Source organism: Odontesthes bonariensis, chromosome 1 (assembly GCF_027942865.1).
Source record: "Odontesthes bonariensis isolate fOdoBon6 chromosome 1, fOdoBon6.hap1, whole genome shotgun sequence".
Lineage (NCBI taxonomy): Eukaryota > Metazoa > Chordata > Actinopteri > Atheriniformes > Atherinopsidae > Odontesthes > Odontesthes bonariensis.
Genome location: NC_134506.1, coordinates 17806001 through 17829281, shown reverse-complemented (window position 1 = coordinate 17829281; position 23281 = coordinate 17806001). Strand labels below are relative to the sequence as shown.

Here is a 23281-nt window from a genome sequence, read left to right as displayed (position 1 = left end):
CAGTGTGAGCGTTGTGGTTCAGATGACGAACCCATCGAACTCGTGTGAAAAGCTCCCTTGTTGGTGATTCCCAGCACCACAAAAAAAATCTTTTTAAGCTTTTTCTTAACTTTTCTCAGGTTTGCTGAGCATGTGTCCTCGGTTCAAGCCTCTTGTACCTCTTGTCTTCTGCATCTGCACTTGTTCGTACTTGGGGGATACAACTTAACTGCTATTTTAAACCTTTGTCGACAACACAGCTCACCCAGGCACCTTGGAATTGTGGTATAAGAGTTTATTTGTGTGTTGCTGACATGAAGTAGAATTTAAATCAGCAGAGAATATCACAGAGAGCATTTCCTTTTTTGTCGCAACAATAATTGCAAATGATGCACTTCTCTTTTTGCTGGCTTTTCAATAGCTTTAATTGTTTGAAAGAATAAAGACAGTGGCAAACATGAATAATCTAGAATTAGTCATACATACACGTACAGAATGTCCTCTGTGTTCCCCTTCACAGTTAGATTGCACAATAATAACTCCAGGAAGACGTCTTATTTATGCTGCCCATGCTAACCTTTAGTCTTTACTTTATTTGCACTAACCAAACAATTGCACCATAGTGCCGTTCCAATATATGATTTGAAATAACATGCTGGCTAAAAGGAATCGGTGGCATGAGGATGGCCACTGATGCTTTGGTTCTGATGTCCTCAGATCATGGCTGTAACCACTTCAGTCTTACCTGTATCCACAGCTCTTTTGAGACATACACTGCTATTCCTTAATCTGACAGCAACTGAACATGTCAGAGTCACGTCTGAATGAGCATTGTGGTGTTTTTCCCATATCAACTAGCGATGGCAGTGTTACCGGGTCAGACTCAGCAGCATTAATGCATCACTTTCAACATGTGCATCTGAAATGCATGCAGACACAATACGTGGTAGCAGTGGGTCTTAAATTGATTTCAGAGGAATCCGGTATGTAACATTCAGTGATAAACAGCAGTAAATAAAAGCAGTGTCCAAGCTTTATTACTCAGTGGTCTTTCAGACCTTCATTTGGGTGTTGCACTTTTTTTTATTCATAGCTATCGCTGCCGTGTTCCTAGATTAAGTTGCCAGCCGACAGCTATGCTCATGCAAGTTAAATTAAACCATAACCCAGTCTCACACAAATGACAAATATTGTGTGTGCACACCGTTTCTGTACATAAGTTTGGAGGGTATGTCTCAATGAAGCTGTTTGGAAAATGACGTTTGTGTGTTTTAAAAGAATGATGAAGCCATGAATGTTAAGCATTTAATGTCTGAAAAAGTGCTTTAAACAGAACAGTGAGACTCTGATTAAGTATTGTCTAGAATCATTAGCGTTGTTGTCCATCAGGAACGGTAAGACCTGAGTGCAGTTGAAATCTATATTGTCTTCGTTCACTGTTATCAGCAACACTGCCTTACTTGTCAAAAATTCCTTTGGACCAGATATCTTCTACGTTATTTGAAAGATAGTGGAAGATACTTAGGAGGAAGTATATTGGCTTTAAGTTCACTTAAGCTCATTGATTCAATAGTCTCTTATCTCCAGGAAGATGTTTCAATGCTAATTAGATCTGATCACTTACAATTGCTCCTCAGCCACCAGATAATCAATGTAGTCTAATTATTGTCTTGTTTTTCTACCCCTTTTCCTAACTCTTTCATTCCCTCACTGCTGTTTCCCCCCTTTTTTGTATTCCCCATCACTCGTGACATTTGTTTCATTTCCTTTCTCCTCACCGACATGTTTTCATTCTTCTTAACTCTCCATTTCTCCTTTATTAAGAGTTTTCAATTCAATTATATTCAGTTGTATTTATAGGGAGCCAAATCACAACAAATGTCATCTCAAGGCAGTTAAAACTTAACTAAAAAATAAAATCCCTTTCCAGACCTCCCTTTGTGGGTAATGCCTCTCACTAACAAAGACAGGGATTATTGCATTAAGAACTGATGTCCAGATCTGTTTGGCTTAGTGGCACGATTCTGGCTTATTTGGAAATGCTCACACCATCTCATTTAAAGCAATGCACTCACACTCATACAAACAGAATTAGAGTTATGTATGTTTTCTGGAAGATAGTAAAGGACAAATGCATGTATCATATCTACTGGAATGGGCAAAGGAAGCGTATGCACTCTTATTCCTGTAAATACAAGAGAGCTGTCCAATGATGGGTGAAAGAGAAGCTGCAATTTGTCCTCGTATACTATCCCTACATAAGATATCAAACACACACACACACACAAAGGCAACAATACACAAACGTAGCCCTATAGAAATGAACGTTGCCCCAAAATGCACTAACATGCCCTGAGAGTAGAATAGCACTCGGATATTCTGGTCCCATTTGTCTCAATCGGCCTGCTGTCTGAGCGGTCAGTCTTAGGGGCCTCAACGGGAATTCAAAATAGAGTGCAGCTTTTTACACTTACTCGGCCTCACTGTACTCAGTATCTCTGTGACCTTTGTGGCCTTGCTTCATGAACTAGATACAACACATCATTTAGTGCACTTCAGCAACATGCTTTTGGAAATTCCATCCACACCACCAAACAACAGAACCTCCACTGACACTTACACAAGGTGGACTGACACAGAAACGCTGGGTTTATCTTCTGTTGAATAGGGTCAGCACTTCTCTGAAACTTTAAGGTCGAAGGTTCATATCTCCAGTCAATCGGTGAGTCTTATTTTTAAACCAGTTTTTGGTCATTTCAGTTAAGTCCATATAGTCCATTTCAGCTCAGATTAATAAATCCTATTTTGTGAAAGGAAGTAGCGCAGGATAAAATCTGATACAGATATTACTAAATGAATTTATGCCCTGTATGATACTGTTCATCACCCTCTCGCAAATGATCCTGTATTCATTGTGGGCTCTGACTGGCTCAGTACAAAGCAGTTCATACTGCCCGTTATCGACCCATTAATTGGAAAGTGGCCCATTGTAGTGAAAGGGCTGGGCAGCATAGACAGACAGGAAGAGATGGAGGCTTAAGATCAGCCTGGACTCTTAATTGGCAGGAAAGAGGTTTCTATGAAGTGGTGTAATGTGTTTTTATTGGCGGATGGGGGGTAAAAGGCATGCTTCTTAAAGTGTGACATGTACTTTGAAAAAATAAACAAGACAAACACTTTTGTATGAGATGTGTGTCTTACCATTTAACACACTACAAAAGCAGCTTTTTACATGCAGTAGAACCGTATCACTTTGGCGTATTTCATCTAAAGTATACACTTCAGTGGGTAACAAATGTGTTTGTTTTTTAAACCTGTTGTAATAAAAAGACGTTGCCTCTGCGTCAGTACAGAGATTTAATTAAGCCATGTAACAATAAATAAAAAATAAAGAATAAACCTTCTGTCAATGGGCCTTTCTCTTGATCAGCCTCGGCAGCTAAATGAGCAGTTGATTGAAAAGTATGACCAAGGTTGGTTCCCTGGTCTTAAAAGCACAGAAGGGGCACAGCAATTGAAAAACTTCCATTTCTTTTCTTTCTTCTCCATTTTTGCTGTAAAAACTCTGTTGTCAGTGGCTGTTATCATTTCATTGCCAAACGATTTCAAACATTCTTTCTTCTCTTGCGTTATGGTCAGATTCCAGCCTTTGCTATGTTCTGTGGGTGTTTTCGTTTAATATTGTTGAAGGCTGGAGTGGAATAAAGTGTTTAGGCGAAGCTAAAGGTGTTTGCAAAAGCACGGAAGGTCAAAGTACCGAGGTGGCCTGTCTGACCTTCACACACCCTTTTTCATACTGAGCCACCGCAGTGCATAGAAGACATTGAAATACTCTATTGACTGGGAGTCAAGCTGTGCATGTGAAAAAGCCTGGCACAAGGAGACATTACTCACTAAACATGACATTTTAGCACTGCAGACTCAAGACAGAGTTGTGCAGAACACAGGGTAATCATTTGTGTTGCTGTGATGAATACTGCTACAACAGCATGGAAGCAATTTCTCTTTAAGACATTAGTTTCCATCATTCCTGCCTTTGTGCGGCAGAGAAATGTTTTATATTCCTGTAATATTTTTAACTAAGCAAACACAGCTTATGTTTAGTATCTTTATTTCTGTGCTGTTAGCTACAAAGCCATCCCCCCCTGATCATTAAATTCTGTTCAGATTTACATTTAACATTTAGAATAGTGTATTGTATTTCTGCACATGCCAGAAAGTACACTGGGATCTTTTTTACCTTTTAACTTCTTTAACATGATCAAAACCTCCAGTGCACCGTGCACTGATATAATTACCAAGAGAATGAGACCAACTGGGAGAAAGACAGAGTGCTTCATTGCCGATGCGATTGATCCAGTCTGTAAGGTGGCGTTGAGGACTGAGTGTTTGTGCTGTTTATGCAGGGGGTTTCGTGCCACTTTTCCAACACACTGCTTTACTTTTTTCACACATCATGTTTCTTTATGTCAGTGTATATATACTACTAATATAATGCATCTTCGTGCATGTTTTTGTCCTATTGACATGATGACGCCCCCTTCTGTATCACCAGCCAGCCCAGTTCACCAGTTCAACACGTGCACCGCCCAGCTGCTAAAAGTAGTATTTGTGTGTGTAAAAATGGAAAAAAAAGCTGTTGAATTTCAGAGTCAGCCGTTTCTGACGGGAACAAGGAGCAAATTGCGTTTTAATTTCTGCACAAATCCTGCTGTAATTTGGTTTCTAGGGGTCTTTCCAACAGATTGGCACAGCAATTGCAAAGTTTTCTATTTTCATCAAGGCTACTGTCTTCGGAGTCATTGATTATCTGATGTCTGTCTGATATGATGTTTAAGTCTGTGGTTTACTCTCCAGTGGCTAATTATCCTGCTTCATGTAGTTAATGAAATGCTCAAACCTCGGTGATGTAGAACACAGTATTTCAGTATTTTATTTATTTTTACCCCTAATCTGTCCTCTGCTCATTTTTTCTGCATAATTAATCATATGTCACTAGGAATTCTTGTTGCACAGCAGGAATCGTTTCTGTACAGCTTACTGCATTCTTTCTTCTCCCTTTTCCACAGACGGACAATTTCCCCACTGAGTCTAATTATATGGGTAGCAGACAACAGTTTGTTCAAAGGTGAGAGTTGGAATCTATAACCAGTCACTACATCTCAGACCTTTGTTTCCTATTCTTCAATACACCCCGCACAGTCGGATAACAACAGTAACTATACTGACAGTTATTTGTACTGAGTTATAACAAGTAGAAAAAGAGCGTGCACATTTAATTACTTACAAACAGCATTCTTTATAATGACAAAGATGTATGATTATCCACTAGATGCTGCATTCTTTCATTTGTAGCAAAAAGCGAGGATGGTACAGTGTTTTTAATAAGATCTTGCTGTAACATTCCATGTCCTAATTTATTTTTTCCTTGTTTAGTATTGAAGGATGCCTATCAGTGATTCATCTTAATCCTGATGTTCTACAAAGTGTCGAAGAAAAAGGGTTAAATTCTCAGCAACACACTGCGGACTGATACCCTTGGTTATTTGTCTTTTTGTTTGTTTAGTAGTTCAACATTCAAAGACCCGGAGCGAGCCAGCCTCAGAGACAGTGGTCATGGCGACAGCGACCAGGCTGACAGCGACCAAGACACCAACAAAGGCTCCTGCTGTGATATGTCTGCAAAAGAAGCCCTCAAGTTGAAGGCTGTGGGCGTAAAACCACCACCTTTGGAGCAAGGTGAGCCCTCGCTCACAAATCTGAGTGGATAAGAAATTAAAGATGCCGTGCGAGCCAGCGCACTTTGACCACATGACACAGTTTGTTTTGTGCGCTGCAGTTACTCGTATTAATGATGAGCATTTTTTACTTGCCTGAATGCTCACAATCTGAACTTACACTCTGCAACTTTATTTTCCCCTGCTTTGTTCTCTGCACTTTTCTCATTTAAAGTGCATGCAGTGTTTGTATTGGAGGGTGTGGGTGTGTGTGCATTCTGTACACGTCCTCAGTTTATCAAAGCAGACAAGCCCATTATGTTTTTATAAGCCCAACTACTTCAGCCTTTCCATTTAGTCCCCCTTCCCTGAGCACCCGTCTCTGAAACTTTGATAATGGAACATGGAAAATGACTTAGTGAGCGGCAGACGATGTAGCCTCGTAGTGTGGTGATTAAATATGAATAATTATTCCAAGCGCTGTGGGTCGGGCAGATTACACATGACATGTGTAGAACAATAACTCCCCAGATATGAGTTGTTGCAGTCACCCCCAGCCACCTCACATCATTAGTGCACGGTCAGGGGAGGCAACAGAGTCAAGAAAAGTCATCATATAGCAGATATGGAAAATCTCTCCATGTATCTTCAACCAGATAAGTGCTTCATTACCTGCTTAGCAAACAGATATTCCCACAGAAACACAAATTTACAAAAATACCTGCACTTAAAAGTTTGCATCTCACTGAGAAGAATGGCCTCGTGTGCTGAACATGGATTCTCTGTGATGGTGCTATTAATCCAGGGAACAGAAGGGCTGTTTTACTACTTGCGGAAGGACAACAACAATTTGTGCAACACTATGTGCTGCAATATGCATGTCTGACTAGATAGCATTTTTTTTTTCCTTTTCATTGGTTTTTAGAATGAAAAAAAGCCACACACGTTGCCAAGAGAAATTGGCCAATTAAAAAGCTCCATATGTTTGTCATTTTGAAAATGTTCTCATTTAATTGTCCATGAGGGACCAAAAGGATCACATTTACACAAGTAAGACACATGACAAATGGAGCTCCGGGTGTGTTGGGCAGCAGTCAGTTGGTTAAAACTGTACCAAAATAGTATCGTTGTTGGTTATTTGCTGCTGCCGGCTCGAGTGCCAGCTACAGGCTGTCTATCTACGTCTCTGTGTGTGGTCCCGCGGCAGTATCATTTAGGTCTTGAACAAGAAATTGTTCACACACATGCATGCAGACAAGTACGGAGGTGCTGCAGACTCAGTGAAAGGCTGTAATCTGCCTTTAAGTTTTTTCCAGCCCCACTTCATGACTTTCGTTCCACTTCTCTACCTCTCCTTGTTCTTTGTGGAAATCGACTGATGTGAGTGGCCAATAACATGTGGGCTTAGCTAAACTGTGGGGGAGGGCAGGAGCAGGAGGCCAGGGCAGTGTGCAAAAGAGGTGATGAGGAATGAGGGGTGGTGAATGTCACTGTGGCACTCCAATGCATCTTTATTAACTTGCAAAAATACTAGTTGAATGCTCAAAGGTCTCACAGTCAGATTTTACATGAGAAAATGATAGCTGAAAAAGAACATGGCAGAGAAAACGACAATTTATCTTCGGTCATTTTTATGTCCTTCTGCTGTTTAAGATGAATCGTAAGATGGGTTCTTTGTGGCCAGTAATCTCAGATAGTCCCCTTCTGCTGCTTTCTTTGAACTGACCCACTCCGGTGCAGGTAATAGAATTGTTATATGAGCTATCAACAAGGCCTAGTAAACAGAAAATAAAAGGAGCCGTTAAGGGAAATATGGCTAAAAGTACTGCTTTACATGAAGGTTTGGCCTCTGTGCACATACTTGGACTTAACACTGGACACATAAACCCTCTGGTCAGTCTTTTATCTGTTGAAAAAAGGCAAAAGAAACCTTGTCATTGGTCACTGTCCCTAGAGTTCTTTTTCCTAAAGGCTCAATTTCTTCACATCTCAGCTCTAAGCATCTACTTCATAGGTCTTTCTCTACCACACTCCTTTCCCCCACATTCCCTCCTTCATCCTATCTTAAGTCCTCTGTTTCCCTCTAAGCATAGCCCTCCCAATTACTTTGTAGCTCTCTGCTTTCCTGCCAGAACACTGCGGCCTCTTTCACTGGCTCAGTATAAACAGAACTACAAGTGCACAAAGCATGTTGTTCAAGTCCTAATCAATCCCCAGCCCTGTCTCAGTTCTTAGCTTTAAAGTCACTTGGTTATAGCCTACAGTTGTTACACAGTTATGTGTTTTTCTCTTTTTTCTTTCTTATTTTATCATTGCTTTGTCTTTATTAATACCCTCCCTTCTCCTCACTTTCTGTATTTGTGCTCTCCTCCAGTGTTAGGCGTGACTTAAATTGCCTTCTAGAATCTCGTACAATGTGGTTTCCTTCCAGACTACATAATTGGGAAATCTCAGCACCACAGATCAGTCCCATATTTGATTAATTAGCCTTGCAAAATTGCAAGCAATATATTAATTAAGCTTAAGTATATCACATGCATTTTTTTCGGCAGTTTTAAACAGCGATTAATTGATGCTCCAACGTGCCTGCAGCAGACATTAATGCGGTCTTGTCTGGCTCTGCCGGAGTGGCTGGCAACACATCGCTCGCCTCTGCGCTGATGACTGCCACAGTCGCTATCATGAACAGACAGGCGGCAGTGGTGAAGGGAGATGTTACCCACTGATAGGGCTGTCCAAGCAAATGGAAGAGAGAGATGATGGAGGAAAAGCATGGAGTGGGATGGAGAGTGTTTGGCTGTACCACCTGACCTATTCTAATTAGCTGCAACTGGATTATGATGATCAAACTGCCTCCTGCCTTGTTTTAGAAAAGGATGGATGAGTGGGACTGAGGAGGGGGAGGTGGAAGGATAATGTGATACTACAAGGACAGTGTGGATACTTGAGGAGACAGCATGAGATGTGCTCTGGAAAGAAATCCCTGCCCCTGCGTTATCAGACAGTTTATGATTAGCCTAAATAAGGGAAATGTCATACTTGGTCAATTGTTCTCAAACACGCAGGCACACCGTGACAATGATAGTGTGCACTTAAAGACATACATGGTGTAGTTCATATATGAAAGATGATGTTGGTGTTATATTTAGTACTCACGAAGCCCTATATTTTAACAATGACTGCCTTCTCTGTTGGTGTTAAGTAATTTATTATACCAAGTACATCTAATAAATATGTAATCTTGCCTACTGTTAAGCCCTCTGTTTAACAGATTAAATGAGTATTGCAAAATAAAAAATGAAAAACTGAGGATATCTCTGTAACATGTTTAGTGTAGTTCTTCATATATTTTTTTACAAGCTTTGAGGAACCAATTAAATGACAAGTCCTTTAAGCTACGGGGAGAAGTTAGCTCAAGTCCCCTTTTTTGGGAACATGACTTTAATTAAGCTAGACCTGACCACATGAAGCAACCCCACATCGTTTGTTTAGTTAAATCCAGGTCGTGACTTTCTTTTCTTTTTAACCACACTGTGCATTCTCATTTATCCCTTTACACACATTAGTACTTATTTCATCATTACCATTTTCACGTGGATAGTAGCCAGAAACAACAAGCACAATGTCTTGTACAAAATAGGATTTCATCTCATGACTTGTTGAGTCTTCATCGTGCAAATGTGACATTTCTGAGCCAAAGGAGAACATGACATTACATTTGTTCATGTGTAAAATTATGAGAAAATTCGTCAGAGGTCCCTTTGTTGAATGAAAGGTTTTCTATTTCAGTCCACACTGAGACCAAACAAATATTCAGAATTTAATCCATCTTAAATATTAACCCCTCCTCCCTTGTGGCAGACTTAATCTTAAGACTCCAGCATTACTGCACACAATTTCTGTCTTTCCTTTTTTTTGAAGCAGTTAATTTTGAATTATGGGCGAACCTTTGATTAAAAAAAAAAAATTGCAGTTGTAAGATTAATTGACTGGTCAGAAGTCAGATCAGATGCCCTTTTCACACTTGTAGCCATGGTAACCTCTATCCTGCTCACTCTGGCCTTCAATAAACCTTTATCAGACTGTTTGAAAAGGGCATTCCATTCAACATCATTCATATTTCATGGAAAGATAAATGCAAACACATTTTCTCAGGGTGAGCAGATGTGTTTTACATCTATAATTTGAATGCTTCTGAATTTGTATTAAAAAGGCACCACGATCAGAATATTTTTGGTTCATTACTGACACACCATTTTTTTTATACTAATAGTGCATTTCGCATACTACAAAGTGCAATACTGACTGTAGCTAATAATGCATGTCTATGTAATTTGCAAGTATTTATATTTAGAATCATAATAATCTGACTGAAATAAAGAGCTTTCATTATGGCTCTGCCATCATATTGATATGGGTAAAACTGTACACATATCATAGGTATAAGCATTACTAGTGCAGCATTTATTCATGTATTTGCATAAACAGTGGAAATCATTGAATTTACGATGGATAAACAATGATTTACGATGACTGAGTTCATATCTTTCTGATTAATTTACTTGGGTTTCCTTTTGTGCGAAAATTGTTGTTTACAATAAAAGTTTCAGTTCAAGCAAAACAATCAAAGAGGCATTCTGAGCAAAGAAGAAAACACTGCGCAAGGGTTTAAAAGAGAAAAAATAGACAAACGAACAAAGCAACACGCAATCTGGCTGCTGTATGACAGGCTGCTTGAAGACGCACATCATCTGAAACATTTCCAGTGGGCTTTGAATCCAAAAGTGGAGTTGTGTTAGAGCCCTGGCACTGCCAGAGTGTGACTCAGTCGTATCATGTGGACAGGAAAGCTGATTTTTTTTTGGCATTCACTCATCAGATGAAAACCTAAAAAGCAATAGCTGTCCCTGCTATGAGGATCTGGAAAGTGATGGCATGGTGACATTTGTTAAGACACCTTCTGTTTCTTATTACTATTAATACAACCTTAAACCTATATGTATTATGGAATGTCTTAATCATTTCTCTCATACGTTTTTTGCCATGGGATCAAGTGGCTTTATTGCTATATGGCAATAAAGGTAATTTTTTACACCAACAATAATTTGTCACCGACTTAAATAAAACTGTCAAATTAAAAAGCAATGATAGACAAAGTTAACCCATATGTTTGAGCATAAAATACGTTTTTCAACACTAAAAGCAAAGCCTTCAGTAGTGTGAAGTCTCTGCAAGGTTGTACTCCCTATTGCAGAGAGGGCAATGTTAATATGTGATACTTCACATGATGGTAAAGTAATTGTTCTGCAGGTTAATGGACAAACAGCTGCTCAGAGAGAAGCTGCATCTGAGGGCACTGTAATTAGTGAGTTTACCAACATTGCTCTAAACAGGTAGCATATGGAGGAGTCATGGTTTCATGAGATGCCATCACATCCGTCTGTTTAAACATGAGTAATTTAGGCCATCGGTTTACATCCGTCGCTCTAGTGGAGATAGGTAAGTGCGTCATTCCGTTGAGCTCTCGCATACCGGCATGAGCAGGATTAGATGTGTCGCAGAGCTCCTGTTTGCCTGCTAACTTTGCTCATCAGTAAGCATTGAAATAAAAATCGAGATCAGTCACCTTATGTGATTTAATATCAAGCTACTTAAGAATCTATCTAAAAGTCTGCAGCATGGCCTTAGGGAGTAGATTAGAAAAACAAGCATCCTTTGAAGACAACAGCCATATTCTCATGCTTCTTCGTACTGTTTGTGCGAGCTATTGGGCAGAGAGGATTTGTCTCTGAGACTTTCATCTTTTCGTGCCCCTCATCTCCTCGGCTTCCCATGGCCTGTCCCTGGCCGGACTGATAGCCTGATTCATGGCAACATCACCAGCTTACTCTCCTTGTGGGGAAAATAAAAACCATCAGCAATCTGGATTTCTCCAGGATGCATCACTCAAAGTCAAATAAGATTTGTGAGTGTTTTTGTGCACATACACATGTGCCAGATCGTGTGTTTCACCCCATTCTTAGAGGATGTGGCCGTATCACACAGCAGTGAGGCGATTTGCGGCTAAGCTCGTGGAATCCTGTGGAAAGCCTAAAATCTTATGGAGTGAAGGGAGGGGAACTATCACAGTCTGAGGATTTCTTCTCTCTCATTATGGAAGATTTAAAGGGATTAGTCTATTTTCTGTACCACACAAAGTTTTATTAAATTCCATTGTTATCACTGTGGTTCGTGAAGGGTAATGTCCATACTCATGTCCCTCCTCTTGTGCTTGCTGTGTGTAATTTTGGGCTGGGCTGGCGGTATGTGTAACATGGGGTTCGATTTTAGCCCGCCTGCATGGCTGATCACCTCCTGATCCTCATTCCGCTAGTGCAGACTATCTCCAGCACTATGGCACCACAGTGTTGGAGAGGATTGATGAATATTTTTGACTCTTACCACTTGGGTGGTAAATCTCAGACATTATCCCTTCACCCCGGCAGCTGATGTGAGTAATTACAGCATGTTTATGGAAGTAGTGGGTAAGAACATGTCTTATTTCACCATTATAGCCTCTCAATTGACTGAATCATTTGACTTTTCATCTTCAGAAGTCTGCATAAGAATGCCTTTCAGGAGCAAGCGCTGCTGACCCTTGATGGTTACGAACGCCCAAGTTGCTGTCCTAACACAATGCTTGCTGTAATAAGACCAGGGCTGGGATTTATTACATTGTGTATTCCCTTATACTACACTGAAAAAAACAAAAAAAAAGACATAAAACCACTATAACACTGTAGAGATGTTACTCAAAGCCCACTGAAAACTGTATGTGCGTTGAGTATGAGGATTAATCCATAGTCACGGAGATTAAAAGGTAATCACTCTTTGACCATACTGTTAAAGCTTTATCCACTGTCAGGTCCTGTTAAACCCCAGTGATATGATTTTTTTTTTTTTTTTTTTTTTTATTTACATTTTATAAAATGTTTTTTTCCAGTCCCATTCAGTGAGAAGGTTTATAAACCCACTACAGTGTGCTGAACGCTGTTGCTGCAGATGCTTTTGCCACTGTTCTGGCCTCACCCAGTGGACGCATTTGAATGTGTTTGTTTTAATGCCTCATCTGCGCGTAATAGAACTCGGAAAGTGAGGCGGTTTGATTAGTTTGCATATTTCATGTTTACAGTTTCTACATGCACACAAGCTTGCTTACTGTAAACACACTAGTAACCTACATTATCATCCACAGTGTATGGTTTCACTCTGCTGAGTTGACAAAAAAAAGGGGGGGACCTGCCAAACTTGTTTCTACACAGACATACAGTATATTCCCACTACGGAGCAGCAGGAGAGACAATCCAGTGTGTTTATCGGCGCCATCATCATAGACATGTTTCTGCTCCCAGTTGTTCTCTGTAATCACATGATCAACGAGCTCGTAGATGCATTGTCTGTGCTACAAGTGAAATTAATTAACATGGTGTGGCAGAACCCTGTGGCAGTGCAGCTTCCTTTTTTTTTTTTAAGGAATTAACCTCTTACTGCAAACATTGTTAATGTGGTGAATCCAGCACAAGCCATTAGGATGTTATCTCAACTTTAGATGCAGAGATATTTTAAAGATAGAAGCTCTGGAAATTAATTCAGAGAGCAGAGATGCTGTGCTGCAGTTTTTCAGCGTATGAGTAGCACCCAGTGAGGCTTCACTGAAAACAACAAAAAAGCTTAATGGACAGTCAGCGCGTTGCTCTTTCCGTGTCTGTCAGATAAACGGACAGAATGAAAGCAGAAACTCTGGTGAGCACGGCTGGGCTGGTGAGTGTTAGAACACCCACTGTGTTACATTCGGAGTGTCTTTGTTTCTTTTCTACATCAAGAAAGTATTGGATCAAAGGGAAATTGGAAATTCTTGGCGTGAAATGACCCATATTCCCCCAACTGTCCAAGAGTTCAACAAAGGAGCAGTCACAACAAGAGTTAGTCTGTTGTCACCGGACCTCTCGAGGAGTGTGTGTTGAGTAGCAGCAGAAGAATTGTTCCAGCGTCTGCTCTCAGTGGGTGAAACATGTTGTCCCGCACAGCAGTAGGGAGGATACGACAGCGCAGATTATAATGATACAGAACATCGTCACTCCCTGGATCAGAGCCACTCCACAGCCATCTGTCCTCTGTCCATGGACAGCCGGGCATTTGTGTACGTGTGTGTGTGCCCGGGTGTGCACGTCAGATGTAATTCTAGACACGAACCACACTCTTTTACATATGCTTTGATAGCCTCTTTTACTTCCTCCCCATCTTCACATGCACATCCTCCTTTCAGTGCTCCTTTCTTTGTGTTGGTTTCAAAGTGAGAATAAATCGAAATCTCAATAAAACAAAACACCAAATACTTACTGCTGATAGGCAAAGAGCAACTCGTTTTGCTCCTCTACGAATCGCTATACAGTAAATTCAATTGATAATAAATTACCCGGCTGAATAATACTGATCACGGTGAGCAGTATTTTATTGGCATTCAATGAGAAAATTTCAGCTTTACAGCCATTTTAGATTTCTACCAAAGCAGAGGCACCATTCACAGCCTTTTGTCTTTCCATTTCACCTTTACGTTTGGATAGACTTTCACTTTAGTAAAATAAAAGCTGTTGAGCTCTGACGCCTCATTTAAAGACTGACTGACTGCCGATGTTGAACTGCCTTAACATAAATGTTCCATAGTGTAGATTCATTTTTACCAAAGTATAAAATTTGTAGCACGTAAAGGGATGACAAGTCCCTTGCCCTTCATTAAAGACCTTCATCAGGAGAGCGACGCTGCTCAACATACGTTTCAGCAGCTCTGTGACCCGTCAGAGTCTGTGACCTGTAGCAGCACCTTCGGGTAATGCTAAGTGCTTTGTGAATGCACAGAATGATAAAGTAGTGAAGTAGCACTGCAGAATCTGCAGGTGTAGCTTAGTGAGGAGCCATTTTTCTATGCGTTAAATAGAAAACAAATATTTGTGATGAAGTTAATGATAAAGAGAGCAGTGATAAAATGAGAAAACCTCGGCTCGGTGGAATCTCTTTGAATTGGGAATGAACATAGATTCTATCTTCATTTCACAATTCTAAAACCACATCACTACTCGAGTTTTATTATTTTCCACGTTGGGCTGATGATTATGTTACACTTTAACTTTACTCCTAAAAGCATGATATCGAATGAACTACCGCAGCAGTGGTGTATTACATAGGACAAACTCACATCCGTTTCAAGTTCCCATGTGCTCACTCTGTAGCCAGCTAGCAACAGTACAGCGGGAGGCAAGGTGACGGGTTGCAGGGATCTTTTTTTTCCCACGTGACTCTATTTCTTATCTCGCACATTTCACTGCAGACATTGCTGCAGTCGTTTTCACTGAAGCTTCTGCAGTAATTGACAGACGAAGCAGTGGATTACTCTTTTCCTCTACCTAAGTGGCTCATTTGACTTTGCAAACTGATTGGTGCACAGCATTATTTTTGTGTCCGACTATGTTCAAACTGAGACGCAGCTCAGAGGTAACATCTATAAACATGCTGTGTTTCTGTCATGGTTTTGTATGGATTTCTTGGGGCAGACCCAAATCAGCTGACATATTCATATTTTTTTTTCATATTTATTTGGATCTCATAGTCCCGTAGTTTGATTTATGTGATATATGATGATATTTTGTGCTGAGTTGTTCTATATTGAATTGCATAACATTATTAATTACAATAACACCAAATGACAGATTGCTTGATCAATTCTGTGCAGTCGGCCACAAAGTGAGGAAATTGCCCAGCTTTGATTTTGTGGAAATGAACTTCCTGGTAAAAAATTCCCCTAGACAGTGAATTCAGCACAACTTTCAATGACTAAGATACAAAAGAAGGGTCTATCTGTCTGAGCTATTTTCATGGATGATGAGGGTGAATATTTGTGGTGCCCCGGGGCATTGTTTCCCCATGTTACACTGCATCAGGAACCTTAGAGACAAATGGCCCTGGCCTGTCCAAGGCATCAGGACTTCTTCTCTGTTCAACCATAACTAGTAATGTCCTTTCATTCACTGCCTGCAGTGCTACAGATAATGGAGTATTTGAAGAAGAGGAAATGCTCAAAACTAAGACAGCAGATATGGTTTATAAGATGACAGTCGATGGAATGATCAGAGATGTCAGAGGAGGGAAAGAGAGGGGGATGTTTGGAAGAGTGTATAGCTGTGGGACTGGTGTTTTTGTATTCATGAGATGCATCCAGCTTCAGAAGTGGACTGAAAAACCTCAAAAATAGTGTCACATGACAAGAAAAAAGAGCTCATCGATGCACGGACGGACGGATGGATGAAGATGGGCAGGACAGCAGGCAGGCTCCACGGGAGGCTGGTTTAAGTAGCATGGTGCCTGGCACCCAACAGTCGGCAAGCCACCAGTACAAATCCCAAAGAAAAATCCGTCAAAGAAGACACATACCGTACTCAGACATGCCTGAGACCAGTCACAGTCAGAGGGGACATACCTGCAGGCTTTGCTAAAAAGGCTGTAATGGGGCCAACTCCTGGAGATATTCGTAATAAATATGTGCTGATGTATTTTTTTCCCGTGAATGGTTATTTGTGGTATCTTTGTAGGTGCCAGTCCATGCTGGCACAGTTGCACATGTGAGACTGAAGCTTTCCCATACTGGCAGAGATATAAAGCGTGAGTATGTGAGAATGGCGAATGGGACTGTTTTTCCCCGATAACCTCAGTTTGTTACTTTTTGATCCTGCTAAATTAAGATAACGGCCTTGGTTAATTAAACTGTCACATGGCAATACCTTGAGGAATTGCGAGGCCAACACAGCTTTAATTGGGTGGCTGCCATTGTCCCTGCTTTGCCTCCCTTCTGCGAGAAGCAGCCCCACAGAGGGGGAATATGCTCTCATGGCTACTGGTGAAGGATAAAAGAGCTTAAGAATGACACATTTGAACTATAGAATGAATAACAGTAGGGCAAATACAGGGTAATCTTATCTTTAATGTGTGAAAAAACTCTCACCCAATCTATCTAAATATGAGCCACTTAATGTATTATAAGCCTAATATGCAATGCCTACAGTTGCTCCGAGACGGGTTCAACACCAGAGTAGACTTAACACGAGGAGTTTTCTTTGCTGCTTCAGCTTGCATTAATGAGAGTTGTGTCATTTTCCATACGTTGTAGTTGTTTGTGTGGTGAATTAGTTGCAAGGGTCTGCAAAGCCCTGTGGACAATGTCAGCAAGCCTAAGATGCATCTGTAATTACCAACTTCCAATTAACAGCTGACCTCACCATTCCACCCCAAACCACAACAAAGATCTATTATGGAGATTTGGAGGGCTTGTGGTGAAACAGCTAAGTGTGATGGATTTTCTTCCCGTGTGCAGGGGTGTTTACTCCTCCTCTTTAGGTTCAGAAACTCACTCTACATTGAAATGCAGACGGATGGATGTGTTACAGGTGTCTGTCAAAGACCAGCTTACCAATTCTGCTCACAGATACAGTGATGTTTTCGTGTCATATTATTGGGAATCATTTTAGAATAAAGTAATTCTTTGTTGTTGTTGTTTTTTTTTTATCTGAATGTTTTAAGTGACAACGCAGTCGTAAATATGCGGTCCTGAGAGTATTACAGGATCTTTGCTGAATTAGTGGGCTGTTGTTGCTGGACGAAGTTTCATTTGAAAACAAAGCGCCCATTCGGCGGCGATGTTTTGAAAACAGTTGTCCATCTGTCCCTGAAGGTGAACAAAAGCTGTCTTGATTAACAAGTGGGAAATCTGGGTGATGCTTTCCTGTGCCGCCTCTCATCCACTCCCAAGTGAGGATCAAAGAGGATGAAGTTTTGAGCCAGGGGATAATCTAGTTCCCTAGATTGTGATAATGCTGCTCAGGATGATCATGTGGATGAGAGCTGGTCGGGGCGTGCTCATCATGGTGTTTTTTGTGCTCACACATCACATGTACTTTGGTGCTCGAGAGAGAAAAGGCAGACAATATCAGAGTGAGCCTTTGGATTAGTACACCTACTGTAAGCTAAGGGAAAAGACACCCTGTGTAGCTGTATCCAGGCATCCACATCAGAATCCTTATTTTTTTATCAACAGGTGCTTGCTGCTATATTTTCTCTCAGCTTTGAAATGATAAAATATGACTCGGAATGAATGTAAAACAGTAAATCATACGCTATGAGTTCTTTATGCATATTTTGACAAGCGAAGACAGGATCATTTGGTTAACACGAAAAACAGAGCAGGGGATATGTAATCCTTTTTGTCATTTGTTGAGGAAAAATATCGATAGTTTTAATACATCTCTTTGGAAAAAGTGAGTAAACCTCCTACCTAAAAAGTTGGTGGAAATAACTTCTTTTCGTTTTTTTTCCACAACTGTCCGTCAGTCTCTGACATTAGCTCAATGAACATTTTGCCCCATCTCTTGTGTAAAATTCTTCCAGTTGCTAGATGTTTGAGGGTTTGCTTGCACATACTGCTGCAACATTTCAATGTGGTTCAAAGCTGGGATGCGACTTGGCTTTTCCATAACTTCCATTTCGTCTTTTTGAGTCATTCCTTGGTGGATTTGCTAGTGTGCAGAGGATCATTATACTGTTGAAAGACCCACTCCCACTTCAATTTCAACTTTCAGGCAGATGGCCTTGCATTATCTTCAAGCACTCTTTGATACGATGCAGAATTCACAGTTGAATCAGTGACTGCAAGCTGCCCAGTCCCAGAGGCAGCGATGCAACCCCAAACTAGAACATTTCCACTGCGCCTTGGTCTGAATTTCTGCACCAAATATCTGTTACTGTGGCCAAACAGCTCTTGTCTTTGATTCGATCAAAGGACTGGTCTCTGTCTTAATGTTTACTGACCACTTCTAATATTATTCCAATGTTTTGTTTTGTTCTTGGACAGCAAAGGCTTTTTTTTAATCTGGAACAACTCAAAATTCAAACTAGACTTCTAGTTTCTTCTTTTTACATTAAAATGCCCCCCTCTTTCTTTGCTGATGCAACCGTACTGGAATAAATTGGCGATCATGTGTTAAAATCTTTAAATATGTTGAAAAAGCCAGCCTCCTTCATTGGGTAAGCTTACTTTGTTCACTACTGTTTCATTAACTACACCCTGTTTACTTGAAAAGCATTTGCAGTGCAACACATGATCAAAGCTCAGAAAGTTCTTCCAAATAACTGTGACATAGTTCCGCTTGTGTTTGTTGTTTTTTTTCCTCCTTTCCAAGTCATAGTTTGTGTAATGACAGTGAGCTTAAGCTCCACTCAATCTCATTTTCGTCTTAAATTCGCTGTTGTTCCACATGATCTCTTCCCACCCTGATCTGTGTCTGGTGTTGGCATCCAGCTGTTCCATCAGCACGACAAGTGATTTGGGAAACTCCCTCATTGTTCACTGACCAATCGCAAACACACCAGAACGCTGTCAACGAGCATTTTCCACCCAGTGGTTTGCATTTGCCTGCACCTGTGGTTTTAACCCAGAGGGCATAGGATGCAAGAAGGGGGTGGCGTAATGGGGAGAAGCTGGGCGCTGGGGTGGAAAGGGAGTCAGAGTTGGGATTACGCTGTCCTTCTGTCTGTCGAGATTAAAGGACATAGATTCATAGTGCGTTTCCCCCCGTTTGCTGTGGTTTTCTCAAAATGCATCACAGGACAGCTGAGCCGCACCACCAGTATTTGCATAATGTAGTTTGCATGAACTCATTGGAGCTTGGAGGCAGCTTACGGTTGTCTGTGCACGTGTGCATGCAGGCCTGCTTGTGTGTCTGGGCATGTGCTTTGTTATTTGACAAGCAAAATCGTCCAAACAAGCTAATAAACATGGCTGGAAAAACCTGCCACAGAAATCTTGCTCTCTGATTACCTAGACCCAGACCTGGACTGCAATGTTAAGAAATTACACAAACTGCCTTCACTGACTTACGACTTGTTGTTACACTGTATCATACTGCAGTAGAGAGGCTTCTGTGGAGAGTTACTGGGATAGATACTCACTCTGCACTGCAGTGCTTTGCAAGCTGAGTTGTGAATCTTATCAGGCAGAGTTGAGGTGGTGGATTTTCTATGTGTGTGCATGCGTATGTGTGTGTGTGTGTTAGTGTGTGTCCAGGCCCCTCTGGAGTCCATTAATCCCAAATCTAACATACACGCTGCAGAGGCAGCCTTTGATGTGTGCTGAATCCCTCTCTGGAATATGGGATGCAGCTTCACTTGCCTTTTCCTCGTCAGGAATGCATTGTTGTGTTCTCCCCATGACGCCAGTGCTGTCCAGCAGGACAGGTGGCTGCTGTGTTATGAGTTTGTTTACAATTCAGGTGTGTTTTTACCAGTTCTCTGATCTGTAATTTTACATCTCTGAGCTCTTTTAATCCCATTCTTATCTCGTGTAAACCCTCTAATCTTTGACCCTAATCTTAAACTGCTGAATAGAATGGGGCAGCATGGACTGAGGAGACCTGTTTTTCTCACCTTCAAATTCAATGCATACATTTGTCGCAGAGTGCTGGGGTCCTCTAGCCTTTGGGTTTTCCGTCTCTGGAGCGGAGTCTGAGAGGTGCCTATTGCTATATATTTTTCTATTTGTTTTTGTTTTATTGTCGGAGCCTGGACTTGAACCCAGCCTGTTTTAAATCCCTGTGCTCATAACACAGCAGTCTCAGGAGGGAAACAGATGGAGAGGCAAAGAAAAATATAAATTAGATAGTGAGATGGAAAACGCATTTCTATTTGAAATAATTATCCCCCCCCGACGGCCATACTAATAGACTGTTATTGCATTTCCGTCAGTTTCTTTTAATCTAATCATACTTATAAACAGATGAGTGATAGTGTTACTGCGTGTGCCAATTTATCCATACAGAGACATAAGCAACCAGTGTCTAGACGGCAAACACCCATTTGGCTGGGGCACAGAGGAACATCAATGCTAAAGCAATGCTGCTGAAACACTAGGCCTGTTCTTGAGTTTTGCATGGTGGGAGATATTGTAGTAGCAGACAGACGGCGATAGGAGGAGGATGTGGTGCAGCAGAGGAGAGGCTGGCAGAGCTCACTGTGGCTATTACATCCAAAGTGTGTCAGTTAGCTCTCTAAATGTGTTAGGCCCCGGGGCTGAGAAAGCCAACACCATCGACTCAACCCACCTCACTCCACCTTTCCACTTAGCCTCTGTTCAACACCCGCCAATATCCTTGGGGGAGTTACACTGTTGCTCATTGGCACGATTGATCAAATGCCTTCATCCTAAAGTGTACATTTTTCTCATTGTACTTATTAGTCTCATGAGAACATGTGCAGGAAGATGAATTTAAAGTAGAGGGGTGGCATGCTGTAGAGATGGAGCTCAGCTTCCTCTTTTGGCAGCTCTATCACACTGTTTAGCAGGCAGTTTGGCAAAAAAATGCCCATTTTATCGCAGTAGATCATGATGCTACTTACGTTTTGGAAATGAATGTCCCTGTCATGTATGACTTAAAGTGAAATAACTTTAGTGCATGTTGTGCATTGACGAAGGTGTCAGCCATAACCAAATTCTGCGTATTTTTGAAATATATAAAAGAACTTTCATAATGCGGAGATATTGTACGCAGGGAAAATGTCTGACTTCATATGCTCTTTTGAGTCAAATTAGAAGGAAAATTCAAACATATTGCACACACTAGTAAGCAGAATTGGTCTGTCAGATTAGGCTGTTTGAAGTCATATCAGGTACGGGCCTGAAGTCATAATATTTCCACAGAGGTATTGGTGCTGCTAGTTTGACGCAGGATATAATGCAGGCGAGGTAAACAACAGATCTCTATAAATCTTACTGAGAAGAAAAATTCTGTTGCCATCCCACCATGCAGAACTTTATCTGTGCAGAAATAAGTAACAAGCTAACAGGGGTTTCTATCTTACCATTCGAAAAGCTACGTTTCTCGCGGAGAGTTGCAGTAATATTTTTTTCATTTCTTATATTTTTCTGCAATTTTGATTTCCAAGTTATAAAATACTTATGCAGACTTGTGTAGCCCTATCATTTAAAAATATGTTCAAATGTTTCTGTTTTTGTTTGATTTGCAAACTTAGATTCCTTTAGGCTTGATTGTCAGTCTTCTCAGAAAATATCGTCTACCTACTGGCTCTTTATTGAGTTTGAGCTATTTCAGACACTAAGGCAAAAGTATAGCTCGTGGAGGCGAGCTGTCAAATATACATTAAATATCCAGTTTTTCCATTGCACCCTTTCGCTCAGAGCAGAGCTTCCTTCAGCGCACAACCCTAGTGCTGAAATGATCAAGGAAATTTGAAACCACAGAACTCTAAAGGACAGTTCTGTTCTACTGCATGCTGTATGCATGCTGTATTCATAATGTTATATTGCAGAGAGGGCTCTGTTGAGAGAGAGAGAATCTGAAGCACTTTGCCTAATCCTGCTAAAGCAGTGCACATGAGAATGATTACTTGCACAAAGCCATGACACCCTGAGTTGTTCAAACCCCTTTGTTTGAAAAAGAGCAACAGAGAAAGGGAAACAATAGAATAAAAGTGATTTTATTCCATAAATGTGACAGAAATGAATGTGTGGTGTGTACAGAAAACATCCACGTTTCGCCTTGCTCCATGCACTGAATCTAGTCAGTCTAACAAACGGTCCCTCAGTTGTAAAGTTTTAGAAATGTTATTAATGTAGGATGATTAAAATGTAAAAAATTGGTGGAGTGAAGTGCTTCAGAAGTCAGCCCTCACTGAATTAGCAACAAAAGGTTTCCCTTCATTCCTTCTTTAATAGGCTGTTTTAAACCTGTTTTCTCCTTGGATAGTACCAGGATTTCCGTAATGAGCTGGTGAGTCATAGATTTTATCGGCTTAATTTAAAAAAAATTCCCTGCCTCCTCCCTTTTTTTTCTCCCTCTCTCTCTCTTTCTTACTTCATTTATTGAGCTCACTTGTCTCTCTAAATGGGCCAAGGCAACTTCCTTTGCCATCTACAGGGGGAAGGAAGTAGATTAAGGCTATTAACAGGCAGAAGGATGCTGATCAGCCTCTCTGGTCTCTGATCTAATGTCTGGGCCATATTGTGGACTCTCTTTCTCCTAAGGCTCTTCAGCATCCTTCAAACACAATGTGTTTGTTTGTTTTTGTGGTGGGGAGAAGTGCTGTTTGAATGAAACATCCCATCTAATTTCCACAAATATGACCAAACATGATTTAAGCACATCATGTGGCAACCAAAGCAGCAATAGAGAGTACATTCTCCCCACATCTGTACACAGTATGTTGTAGTGAGTAGAAGTAAAACATGGTGCAAGCATGCTGTGTCTGTTTGTGTTGCTTATGAGTGCACAAGCTGCGATGCACACACAATAAAGACAGAGAGCACATAAGCTTGCTATATTTGGATGACAAAGTGCCACAAACCCAGGCTGAAGGGGGAAGAAATAAACAAAGGAGAGCGGGGAAAAAAGCCAGTCCAGAAGCATCCTCTGCCACGGTGCAATCCCCCATGTCCTAATTACACAGGCTTAGAGGAAACGGAGGATTAGCCACCGATTCACCATGCTTCT

General features: G+C 40.9%; 1 protein-coding gene across 2 annotated transcripts in view; it reads left to right on the top strand.

Moving 5' to 3' along the window:
- The window catches only part of pcdh17 (protocadherin 17), a 63418-nt gene that overhangs the window by 21224 nt on the left and 18913 nt on the right, over positions 1-23281 (top strand). Inside the window, exons 3-4 of one of the 2 annotated variants that reach the window (XM_075447689.1) lie at positions 5049-5107; positions 5549-5718. In XM_075447689.1, the coding sequence (XP_075303804.1) occupies positions 5049-5107; positions 5549-5718 (229 nt within the window). Of the gene's footprint in view, positions 1-5048; positions 5108-5545; positions 5719-23281 lie in introns of both variants that reach the window. The other variant, XM_075447619.1, reaches the window with a different exon arrangement.